This window comes from Panthera pardus, unplaced genomic scaffold (genome assembly GCF_024362965.1).
Source record: "Panthera pardus isolate Hobbes unplaced genomic scaffold, ASM2436296v1 HiC_scaffold_13, whole genome shotgun sequence".
Classification (NCBI taxonomy): domain Eukaryota; kingdom Metazoa; phylum Chordata; class Mammalia; order Carnivora; family Felidae; genus Panthera; species Panthera pardus.
This window is the reverse complement of record NW_026526688.1, coordinates 33,315,034-33,326,425: the sequence shown is the minus strand read 5'-3', so window position 1 is coordinate 33,326,425 and position 11,392 is coordinate 33,315,034. Positions and strand designations below refer to the sequence as shown.

The 11,392-nt window shown below is 47.0% G+C and overlaps 1 protein-coding gene across 1 annotated transcript; it reads left to right on the top strand.

The window, feature by feature from the left end:
- The first annotated feature begins 2,367 nt into the window (after window positions 1-2,367).
- NEFM (neurofilament medium chain) lies at window positions 2,368-7,531 on the top strand. The gene is made up of 3 exons (XM_019466916.2): window positions 2,368-3,521; window positions 4,228-4,352; window positions 5,657-7,531. Exons 1-3 carry the CDS (start codon window positions 2,442-2,444, stop codon window positions 7,035-7,037), a joined length of 2,586 nt encoding a protein of 861 aa, XP_019322461.1. The 5' UTR covers window positions 2,368-2,441; the 3' UTR covers window positions 7,038-7,531.
- Window positions 7,532-11,392: the final 3,861 nt, after the last annotated feature.

Genomic DNA, 11,392 nt, shown 5'->3' with positions numbered 1-11,392 from the left:
ACTGCAGAAGGTCCTTTTAGCATATATGCAACATGAAACTCCCAAGGGTTTTTATATTTTTTAATAAAAGCAGAAAGTAAGAAGTAACTAAGGCATAATTATTGCATAATTAGCATCTGGCCTTATCTGATGTCATCTTTCTAACCTAGAGATTGGCAGGACTTTACAGAAGGGCAGAGAATTTTCTTTCTCTTTTCCTTTATTTATCCATCGGAAACTAGAAAATTCCTCCTTTTTTTTTTCCCAGTATTCACAAGTCAGTCCCCTCACTCTGTCATCTGTCTTTCCCAATAGCTTGAGACTTGGGGCTCTCCTGGACTGAAAGATAACCTGTCACTCAGCAAACTAGAACATCCTTCCCCCACCAGCCTGCAATGCCGCAGTTTTACATTAATGAGCTAAAAGTAACTCCCTAAATTAACCCCTTCTATTTTAAAATACAAATGGGCCAAGAGATCTCATAAAAATAAAAAATAAAGATAAAAACCTCTAGAAACTCACTGATTGGCATGACCACGTCATTTAAGAAAACAAGACCTAGAGAAAGCACGCTGTGAAAGGAAAATATTTAATTCTGGGATGCCTGCTTTTCACAAGCAGTGATTTCTGTGCAGCCATAGCATTTCACATGCAATCACTTGTGCCCATGGCCCCAGCAAACTCAGTCATTACTCTTAACATTCTTCTCTTCACTTTGTCTTGCAGGATTTGGAACTTTTTTGCCCTGAATTACCCCAAAGCACTAGGCAAAATAAGGGGGCATTTTACCAGGTAGCAGCACCCCAGACAGCAAGAAGTCTATCTATATTCCTTGCTTAAATAAACATGTTTAAAGATATGTAAAATCTATTCCAAGTCAATCAATATCTAAATGGGGAAATATATTACATTTTATATGGAGGGGAAAACATCTGGTTTTATTCAAGGTTGTGGTGAATCTGTTTGGCAACTTTTAAATTAATTTTAAATTAATCCAGGTGCTTTTCAGTCATGGCAGTTACACACAGGGAGTACTGAACAGAATGATGACGCAGCAATTGTCTGTGTTCAAACTTATCACAAACTATATTCCCCTGGACTTTTCACCTCAGCAGATTTCAAATTCCCCTTTCCAAAGAATATTTGACCTTCAAATTTCAGTCCCTGCTTCTCTTGATTTCTTGCACCTATCCTATGTTAGAAAACCCAAACGGGGCTACATGTATATTATTTCTGTTACCTGACTTTAATGAATTCTAGTTGTTTTCAAAATCTGCAATCGGTTCATTGTGCCAACTCTGCATTGCAGAGAAATCTTAGTGTTCAATTCCAGCTTGGCCCCTGCAAACAGAGTCACTCACTACAAACAGGCTTTAATTGTACTGACTCGGGGATAAGTGGGGGAAACAAACCCCCGCCAACCCGACAGGCAACGCTGGGCGATAAGCCCCCCGGGCAGCGGAGTCTCCCGGCTCGCCGGCCTGGGCGCTGTCCTTGGTGCTGCCGGCGCCATAGCGAGCACAAGCGCCTTACCTTCTGCCCCCGCGGAAGCTGCGGACGTCCCCCAAACGTTAAGCGGGATGTAGCGCCATATCCCACCTTTAATACAAATAACTACCCAGGCCCATCCTCTTTGTCCCCTTCCCGAAGCCTTCAGGCCGACTGTTCTTCAAAGTCTTTTTGTTTTTTTCTTCTAGGCCCAACTCGGGGCCTGCGCTCATCTCGGGCTGCTTTAAAAGGAGGAGTGGGGGAAGGGGAGGGAGGCGAGGGGAAATGAGGCTGGGGGAGGGGAAGAATGCAGGAGGAGGGGAGGAAAGAGAAGGGGAGAAGAAAAGGATGGGAAGAAAAAAGGTCCAGGAGGAAAGGGCTCGGAGAGAAGGGCAGAGTGAATGGGACTTAAGAAGGCTTAAAGTGGGAAAGCGAAGAGATGCCCAAAAGAAGGGGAAGCGATTCATCACAGAAGACGGGGAAAGAAAAAAGTAATGGAGAAAGGGCAAAGGAAGAGAAAGCCGTGGGTATGAGGAAAGAACAAGGTGGCCAGGGGGTCGGGAGAAGAGCTGTCCGAATGGCAGAAGAGTGACTAGACAAAGAAAGGGCGTTGGGTGAATACTCGCACCGAGGGTGTAAAATGCAACCCGAAGGCTAAGAGAAATGGAAAAAAGGGGGCCTGAAGGGCGACAAGTGGTCTGGGACCTAGAGGAGAGTTGGGGGAGGGGCCGCGGACCGGGCAGCAAAGTCCGGGGTCCGATGCGGCGTGGGCCCACGTGGAGCGGGCGCTGAATCACCGCTAGGCTGTCTTTACCCCCCTCGTCTCCCCCGGCCCGGTGCCCGCAGTCCCCGCCTCCTCGGCCGCCGCCTCCACGGGGCGGGGCCCTGGCCCGGGACCAGCCGCCGCGGCTATAAATGGGCTGCGGCGAGACCAGCAGAACGCTGTGACAGCCACACGCCCCGAGGCCTCCAAGATGAGCTACACACTGGACTCGCTGGGCAACCCGTCCGCCTACCGGCGGGTCACCGAGACCCGCTCGAGCTTCAGCCGCGTCAGTGGCTCCCCGTCCAGCGGCTTCCGCTCGCAGTCGTGGTCCCGCGGCTCGCCCAGCACCGTGTCCTCCTCCTACAAGCGCAGCGCGCTTGGCCCGCGCCTCACCTACAGCTCGGCTATGCTCAGCTCGGCCGAGAGCAGCCTCGACTTCAGCCAGTCCTCGTCGCTGCTCAACGGCGGCTCCGGGCCGGGCGGCGACTACAAGCTGTCCCGTTCCAACGAGAAGGAGCAGCTGCAGGGGCTGAACGACCGCTTCGCCGGCTACATCGAGAAGGTGCACTACCTGGAGCAGCAGAACAAGGAGATCGAGGCGGAGATCCAGGCGCTGCGGCAGAAGCAGGCCTCGCACGCCCAGCTGGGCGACGCGTACGACCAGGAGATCCGCGAGCTGCGCGCCACCCTCGAGCTGGTGAATCACGAGAAGGCTCAGGTACAGCTGGACTCGGATCACCTGGAGGAAGACATCCACCGGCTCAAGGAGCGCTTCGAAGAGGAGGCACGGCTGCGCGACGACACCGAGGCGGCCATCCGCGCGCTGCGCAAAGACATCGAGGAGGCGTCGCTGGTCAAGGTGGAGCTGGACAAGAAGGTGCAGTCGCTGCAGGATGAGGTGGCCTTCCTGCGGAGCAATCACGAGGAGGAGGTGGCCGACCTGCTGGCCCAGATCCAGGCGTCGCACATCACGGTGGAGCGCAAAGACTACCTGAAGACAGACATCTCGTCGGCGCTGAAGGAGATCCGCTCGCAGCTCGAATGCCACTCCGACCAGAACATGCACCAGGCCGAAGAGTGGTTTAAGTGCCGCTACGCCAAGCTCACCGAGGCGGCCGAGCAAAACAAGGAGGCCATCCGCTCCGCCAAGGAAGAGATCGCCGAGTACCGGCGCCAGCTGCAGTCCAAGAGTATCGAGCTCGAGTCAGTGCGCGGCACCAAGGAGTCCCTGGAGCGGCAGCTCAGCGACATCGAGGAGCGCCATAACCACGACCTCAGCAGCTACCAGGTAAGAAACGCGGCTGCGCGGCCAGCCTGCGCCAGCGCCAGCGCCGCGCGCCCCCGACACTCAGGCACGCGACCCGGCGCGCTCTCCGTCGCGCTCCCCGCCGCGCTCCCTGGCGGCCGCTGGCCAGTGCGCGCGCGCGACGCAGACCCAAGTTAGATCCGCAAAGCGTCCTCGCCCCTCCCCACCCCTTCTCCACTCCTCCTCCACCCACCATCTCCAGCCCCTAAGAGCCCCGACCTTTTTCTAAACGCGTTTTTCCTTCGCGAGCTCTAGTTTTAAAGTAGAAGATACACATGCGGGCAGTTGATAAAGCAGCAACTTTAGGACAGCTTGTGCAGCAACGCATATATTCTCAACTTTCCCAGCCGCCATCAGAACTCTTAAAATTGCCTTTCAGCCCAAAAGGTTCAGATGAGAAGGGCTCAGTCAGCCGTGGGGTTTCCCCCAAGCATGTTTGTTTCCTGCTGAGACGAGTTCTAGGTCCACCGGTCTCGGTGCATGATGTGCCCAGGAAATCTCTTATTGTCTAACTGATCTTGTTTGTTCATTTATTTGGTAATTCCTTAGTTGGTTTGTTGTTGCTGTTTTTCTCTTAAGGGGCTGAGAGCTACAGGGTTTACAGAGCTGGAGGGAAGTGGGGGGAGGGGTGGTAAGTGCGAAAGAAGTTGCTATTGGACGAATGAATCCCTGGCTGTGTCTATTTCAGGACACCATCCAGCAGTTGGAAAATGAGCTTCGGGGCACAAAGTGGGAAATGGCTCGTCATTTGCGTGAATATCAGGACCTCCTCAACGTCAAGATGGCTCTGGATATCGAGATCGCTGCGTACAGGTACCGTGCTCACGACGGATGGGGCGGAAACACTAACCGCACTGCGGAGGCTGTTTGGCCGAACCCCCACCACTTAAGTTAAAGCAAGCAGGTTTCGGGGATTTTAAATTAGTGCCTGGTTTTCTTTATTAATTAAAAAAAAATCTAAGGAATTGGAAATTTACCACTTTTTACACAGCTTTAAAAGAATGAACATTAGTTGAAATAAGTATTTAAATAAAATGAGGAAGAGCGCCGATTAATTCAGTGCTTATGCTTATTTTTTTTTTTATTTTAGTGAAAACTGTTTTCCAAATGTTTGAAACAAAAATGGCATTTTGGATGTTAGTATTTCATATGGTGGCTTCAGCTTTTGACTTTATAATGTCAAGGACAAATATCAGGACATTGAATTTCTCTGTTTCTCTCTTACAGCTTACTATTGCCATCATCTGGCTGAGAACAGCTATAGATTGAAAGGATATATATAGATTAGATAGAATATATTAGATAGAATTATAGAGAGGAAGAAGGAGAGAATATATATATATATATATATGTATTCTATTTTATTTATATTTACATGTACAAACCTAGATATACAACCAGAGAAAGAGAAAAGAAAAGAGATTATAGGTCTGCTATGTGATGCCACGTTATGGTTAACTAAGTTCATAGGAGAAAATCCTTGACTAAACACTTTTTCTACTACCAAGAAGGTCATCATCACAACATGACAGGAATAAATAGTATTCAGAGCTATCTCTCTTTTCAGGAAAGCTGAGTGACTATACTAAATAGACACTTTATGATTAAAATTGCAGGCCAATTTATAACTTGATATTCCCATATTAGCGTATGTATATGTAGCCTAAATTCTGACGTACACTAAAAGGTTTTATAGATACGTTGAACATTATGTTCGCTAAAAGAAATTTAGTGTACATCCTGGAAGTCCAAGTGCTCAAGAAGGTCACTGAGGCCTTCTTGGCCACGAGGGAGCTTTCCAGCATATTCACGGTGCAGCAGATAGACTGCGGCAGACCTGAGATTTGGCGGCCGAGTGCGTTAGTGGACTCTTGGGTGTGGTCAGTTAGTTACTGCAGCAGGTGATTGGCTGATGGCCCATGAGAATCTCTGGATATGACACAGATAGCAGGTATGATATGAAATGATAGCAGGTATCACACTGGCTTGACAGAACCTCTTATGTACGTGATTCTGTTTGTTGAAAGGTATCTGCTGCGTTACCCATAACATAATGACACTCAGAAGGCCCGCTGAGGTTTTACTTAATGTCTCGTCTTTTCTGATTCGGTCCTTAGAAAACTCCTGGAGGGTGAAGAGACCAGATTTAGCACATTTGCAGGAAGCATCACTGGGCCGCTGTATACACACCGACCGCCCTCAGTCACAATATCCAGCAAGATTCAGAAAACCAAGGTAGAGGCTCCTAAGTTAAAGGTCCAACACAAATTTGTGGAGGAGATCATAGAGGAAACCAAAGTGGAAGATGAGAAATCAGAAATGGAAGATGCCCTGACAGCCATTACAGAGGAATTGGCTGTGTCCATGAAAGAAGAGAAGGAAGAAGAGGCAGTGGGAAAGGAAGAGGAACAAGCTGAAGAAGAAGTCGTAGCTACCAAAAAGTCGCCAGTGAAAGCGGCTGCGCCTGAACTTAAAGAAGAGGAGGAAGGAGAAAAGGAGGAAGAGGAAGGCCAAGAGGAAGAAGAGGAGGAAGAGGAGGGCGCTAAATCAGACCAAGCCGAAGAAGGAGGATCCGAGAAGGAGGGTTCCAGTGAAAAAGAGGAAGGTGAACAGGAAGAAGAAGGAGAGACAGAGGCCGAAGGTGAAGGAGAGGAAGCTGAAGCTAAGGAAGAAAAGAAACCTGGAGAGAAGCGTGAAGAAGTGGCTCCCAAGGAGGAGCCGGTAGCAGAAGCCAAGGCAGAGAAGCCAGAGAAAGCCAAGTCTCCCGTGCCAAAATCCCCAGTGGAAGAGGTGAAGCCGAAAGCGGAAGCTGGAGCCGAGAAAGTCGAACAGAAAAAGGAAGAGGAGAAAGTAGAGGAAGAAAAGAAAGAAGCAGCAAAGGAATCTCCCAAGGAAGAGAAGGTGGAGAAGAAGGAGGAGAAGCCAAAGGACGTGCCAGAGAAGAAGAAGGCGGAGTCCCCGGTCAAGGAGGAGATGGTGGAGGAGGTCAGCAAGTCAGTAAAGGTGAGCTTGGAGAAAGATGCCAAAGAGGAGAAGCCGCAGCCACAGGAGAAGGAGAAGGAGAAAGAGAAGGAGAAAGCAGAAGAGGAGGGAGGGAGTGAGGAGGAAGGCAGCGATAAGGCTTCCAAGGAATCCAGGAAGGAGGACATAGCAGTAAATGGGGAGGTGGAAGGAAAGGAGGGAGAGCAGGAAACTAAGGAGAAAGGCAGTGGGGGAGAAGAGGAGAAAGGGGTTGTCACCAATGGGCTAGACTTGAGCCCGGCGGAGGAAAAGAAGGGGGCAGACCGAAGTGAGGAGAAAGTGGTGGTGACCAAAAAGATAGAAAAAATCACCAGTGAGGGGGGCGATGGTGCTACCAAATACATCACTAAATCTGTAACCGTCACTCAAAAGGTCGAAGAGCATGAAGAGACCTTTGAGGAGAAGCTAGTGTCTACCAAAAAGGTAGAGAAGGTCACTTCACACGCCATAGTAAAGGAAGTCACCCAGAGTGACTAGGATTTGGGTCCATTGCAAAAGGTTAAGCCATATGACAATTTTAATATGCATGTGATTGACAGCTTCAAAACAGAACGGGTTCTCCCATGGGGGCTCCAGACATTGTATTTTACTTTGTGCAATACGAGGGAACTGCATGCAAGCTCAGGGTGCTCCCTCCTCAGTCTTTGGGTGATTCAAATGCATGACATTGTACGTTCCTGGGGAATTGGCCAATTTCCTAAGCTGTTGGAAGGGGGGCACTCGGGGGGGGGGGATGTTTTGAGATGTATTATGCAAAGAACCAACTGAGCCAAAAATAATAAATGAAACACAGAACTCTCTTAGCCTTAAGAAAGCTATATATGAATAATTATGTTTACCTCACTGGTGCATTTAAAATGGACTTTTGTTCATGGGAGAACCTCGTTGACATGCACAGTTTGCAACCTTTCGTTGATTGATGTTAAACGTCACAGCAGTACTTCCTCAATAAAGGTCATATTGGAAACATAGTCGATTGCATGGTGTCCTGTCATTTCGAAGTGAAATCTCCACGACCTGACCCTTTCTTTTCCTACAGTAGGGTATTTGGGGGACTATAAGTGACCTGCATTTCTTCTTATTTCCCTGAGGGTGATCACTGGGAAAACATAATCGCCAAAAACGTTTTCAGCTGTCAAAATATTTAGCCCCATCTTCCTTTCAAAATTTTAAATTTGTGTCTTTCAAATGAAAACTAAAGCATCAGATCAAAGAGCAAGATTGGTGGGATAAAAGTCTTCAGTATCCAGCTGTTTCGATCCCGAACCAAAACTGAGAACCTCCAAGAGAGAGGGACCATAATGGAGTCGTAACTTGTTTCTTGGAGTTGGGACACAAAGAAACTGGTGGCATTTATAACAATGTATCCAGAAGAGCACTGAGATCATTAACAGACCTAACAAAAAATATCCGGTCTCAGATGCACGGGTCTGGTTCAAACGCAAATACACACACACACACACACACACACACACACAGACACACACCTTTTCTGCAGTACTAATTCTTGATCTGGTTGACATAGACTTATACTTTTTGTGTTTTATTTAGGGAAAAATAATATCAAAAATAAAGATGTTCCACTCGGGAAAAAAATTTTTTTTCTCTGATGCAGGCAAAGAAGTGTTTTTAAATTTAACAACAGCAACAAAAAAGACCAGATCGTGAACAAGGAAATAATAGAACTCCCTGTGCAAAATATATCTGTTCCAGACTTTTTAAACCATTAGTAATTTATTAAGATATCATTCGTTCCAAGTCCGTATTTTGTCATCAATCAGATCATCCCAATAATATAATCCTTGATGCTCTTTTTAATGGCTTTTCAAGATACCCCAATTTTAATACCTAAATGTACCCAGGAAGCTCACTGCTCATGTCAATATTTGCAGTGATGGTTCCCAATCATTAGCCATGGGCCAATCCTTACAATTTTTCCTATATCTGCATATCATTTGCACAATGTAGTCACATTTGTCCTTAAAAACTCCTGTTTTAGGGGCGACTGGGTGGCTCAGTCATTAAGCTCAGGTCATGATCTCACGGTTCATGGGTTCGAGCCCCACATCAGGCTCTGCGCTAACAGCTCAGAGCCTGGATCCTGCTTCGGATTGTACGTCTCCCTCTCTCTCTGCCCCTCCCCCACTCTCTCTCTCTTCTCTCTCTCTCTGTCTCTCAAAAGTAAATAAACTTTAATTTTTTTTAAATAATAAGAAAATAAAAACTCCAGTTTCATGTTAAAACACTACTTTTTCTGGAGCAATGGAATCCATGACATCCAAGGTAAAGAATTTTCAAGTATAATCACCAAAACTTAAAAAGAGTGTATTGGAAAAATTCAGGACAGCTCCTAGGATGCAAGGATGCATGGAAGAGGTTGGGTGTTGGAAAGGACCAGCGAGGACGGGCCCAGGACAGGAGGTAGCAGGAACCATCGCGCAGACAGAGGGCTGACTGAACCCCAAAGTTTGTTCTCACTTCATTGGAAGTTTAGAAACACAGCGCGCATTTGTCCCCCACGTTGGCCAGCAAAGCAACAAGCATCTTGATCAAAAGACCCACCAAAACTCACACTCAGGCTGCGGCCGCCTCCCCCCAGAGAAGAGTCGGGGGGCTCTTCTATGAAGTGGGAACAGAGACTGGGTCTACATGATGTGTTAGTTGAATTTTTAAAACACCAACTAAATATATAGCCATTACTATAAAAGTGTTCATGTGTCTATACCTAAAATCATCTCATTATCAGCACTGGCCCCTGAGGCTACCCCAGCTTAGAAAACCCAACGTGTAGCGTATATTGTTTTAAAATGACAGGACCAGGGCGCCTGGGTGGCTCAGTCGGTTAAGCGTCCGGCTCCCGCTCAGGTCATGATCTCACGGTTTGTGAGTTCGAGCCCCGCGTCGGGCTCTGTGCTGACAGCTCCAAACCTGGAGCCTGCTTCAGATTCTGGGTCCCCCTCGCTCTCTGCCCCTCCCCCATTCATGCTCTGTCTCATTCTCTCTGTCAAAAATAAATAAATGTTAAAAAAATGTTTTTAAATAAGATGACAGGACCAATCAGCAGCCCTCCCCAAGGCCAGCATTAGAGACTCGTCCCTTCCGTTCCAACTTTGTCTTCAACCATCTCATTTTCTTTCCTGAGAATAAAAGAATTTGAATAATACATCCACATTTTCCAGACCACTGTTCTGTCCTCTTTAAAAATAATGGGGGGCGGGGGGGGAGGTTGGTGCTTGGATGGCTCAGTCAGTTGAGCATCCAACTCTTGATTTTGGCTCTGGTCATGACCTCACGGTTCAGTTCGTGGGTTAGAACCCCACGTCGGGCTCTGCGCTGACAGCGTGGAGCCTGCTTAGGATTCTTTCTCTCCCTCTCTCTATGCCCCTTCCCCACTCACTCAAAATAAATAAATAAACTTTAAATATATGTATAGTAAGAAGCACCAAAGCTAATTAGTCCTCAATTTTCCAATAGGAAACTGAGGCACAGCAAAAAAAAAATTTAACTTTCTCTGGGTCACACACTAGGAGATAACAGAGCTGGGATTTAATCCAGAGACTCCGGGTCCACAGCACTTATGCTCAACCCCTTGCAGTCCACTGTGCCTCAAATCCATCCATTGTGGCCAACTCAATTGATAAGGACGTTCTGGAGCGGTCCCTTCTTGCTTTCCAGCTTGGAAGAAAGAAAACAGACCTATGCCATGAATCTTTCATTTAATACGCTTACAGATCTCTTTACAGTAAAGAAAAAAAAAAAAAAAAAGATGCACTATCATTTCTCTGCGTCACTGTTTGCATCACGAGGAGAATAAAACATCCGGATACAAAATAAGCGGAGATTCCTTCTCCCACAACAGCTTGCAGTGCACAAAAATGTGGCAAACACTTTTCTCGTGACAACTTTAATGTTCAATGGAAAAGGAAAGTGTTATTTCTAGCACACTGTCTTCTATTGCCAGTCAGTGCAGAGACAGTATTAAAACATTGGGATATTCATTTCGACAACAAATAGGTTGGTTGTTCCAGTTCGGAGCCAGTTATTTTTTCCTGTTGGTTTTATGTCATTTTCCCAAAGGGAAACAGGAGCCATTTTTAACGGAGTTGTTTTACTGGCCCCGCACAAAATGTGTCCACGCCCAGGGATCCTCTACCTTTAGAGGTATAGAGATTCGGGGAAAACCCTGGATTGGAGTTAACCTCCCAGGTCTGTAGATAGCTAAATTGTGTGTCTTGAGTCCATTGTATTTTGTCCCTCTAAGCTTCTGCTACAGACTGAATGTCTGTGTCCTGTAGATTCATACGTGAAGTCCTTGCACCCAATATGATGGTATTGGAGGTGGGGGGTTGGGGAGGTGCTTAGATTCTGAGGTTGGGACCCTCATGAACGGGATTAGTGCCCCTATAAAAGAAAACTCAAGGAGCTCCCTTCCCCCCTTCTCCACATGAGGATATTAAAAGAGAGACATCTTTGAACTGGGAAGCAGGTGTTCACCAGGCACTGAAACATGGCGCCTTGATCATGGACTTCCCAGCCACCAGAAGCATGAAAAACAAATTTCTGTTGCTTATGAGCTACCTGGTCTGGCATTTTGGTATAACAACCAGAACACACTAAGACAGCTTCCACTTATTTATCTGTAAACCAGGGGCACGAACCTATTCTTCAAAGGACTGCTGATGTAATTAAATGAGATGATATCTGGGGAAGTACCCAGCACTATTAACAGGTACATAGTAGCTGACCAAAATCATTGCTGAAGATATTTAAAGTTGGATCAAAGCTATAGGTACACAATTTATCTAATGTGGTCATAAGAAATTGATTGGAAC

Bases quoted from the DNA above. Each gene is read 5' to 3' on its own strand.
- NEFM (XM_019466916.2), top strand. From the start codon at position 2,442: ATGAGCTACACACTGGACTCGCTGGGCAACCCGTCCGCCTACCGGCGG. The intron at 3,522-4,227 runs GTAAGAAACGCG...TGTCTATTTCAG, and splicing joins ACGACCTCAGCAGCTACCAG to GACACCATCCAGCAGTTGGA. The intron at 4,353-5,656 runs GTACCGTGCTCA...TTCGGTCCTTAG, and splicing joins ATCGAGATCGCTGCGTACAG to AAAACTCCTGGAGGGTGAAG.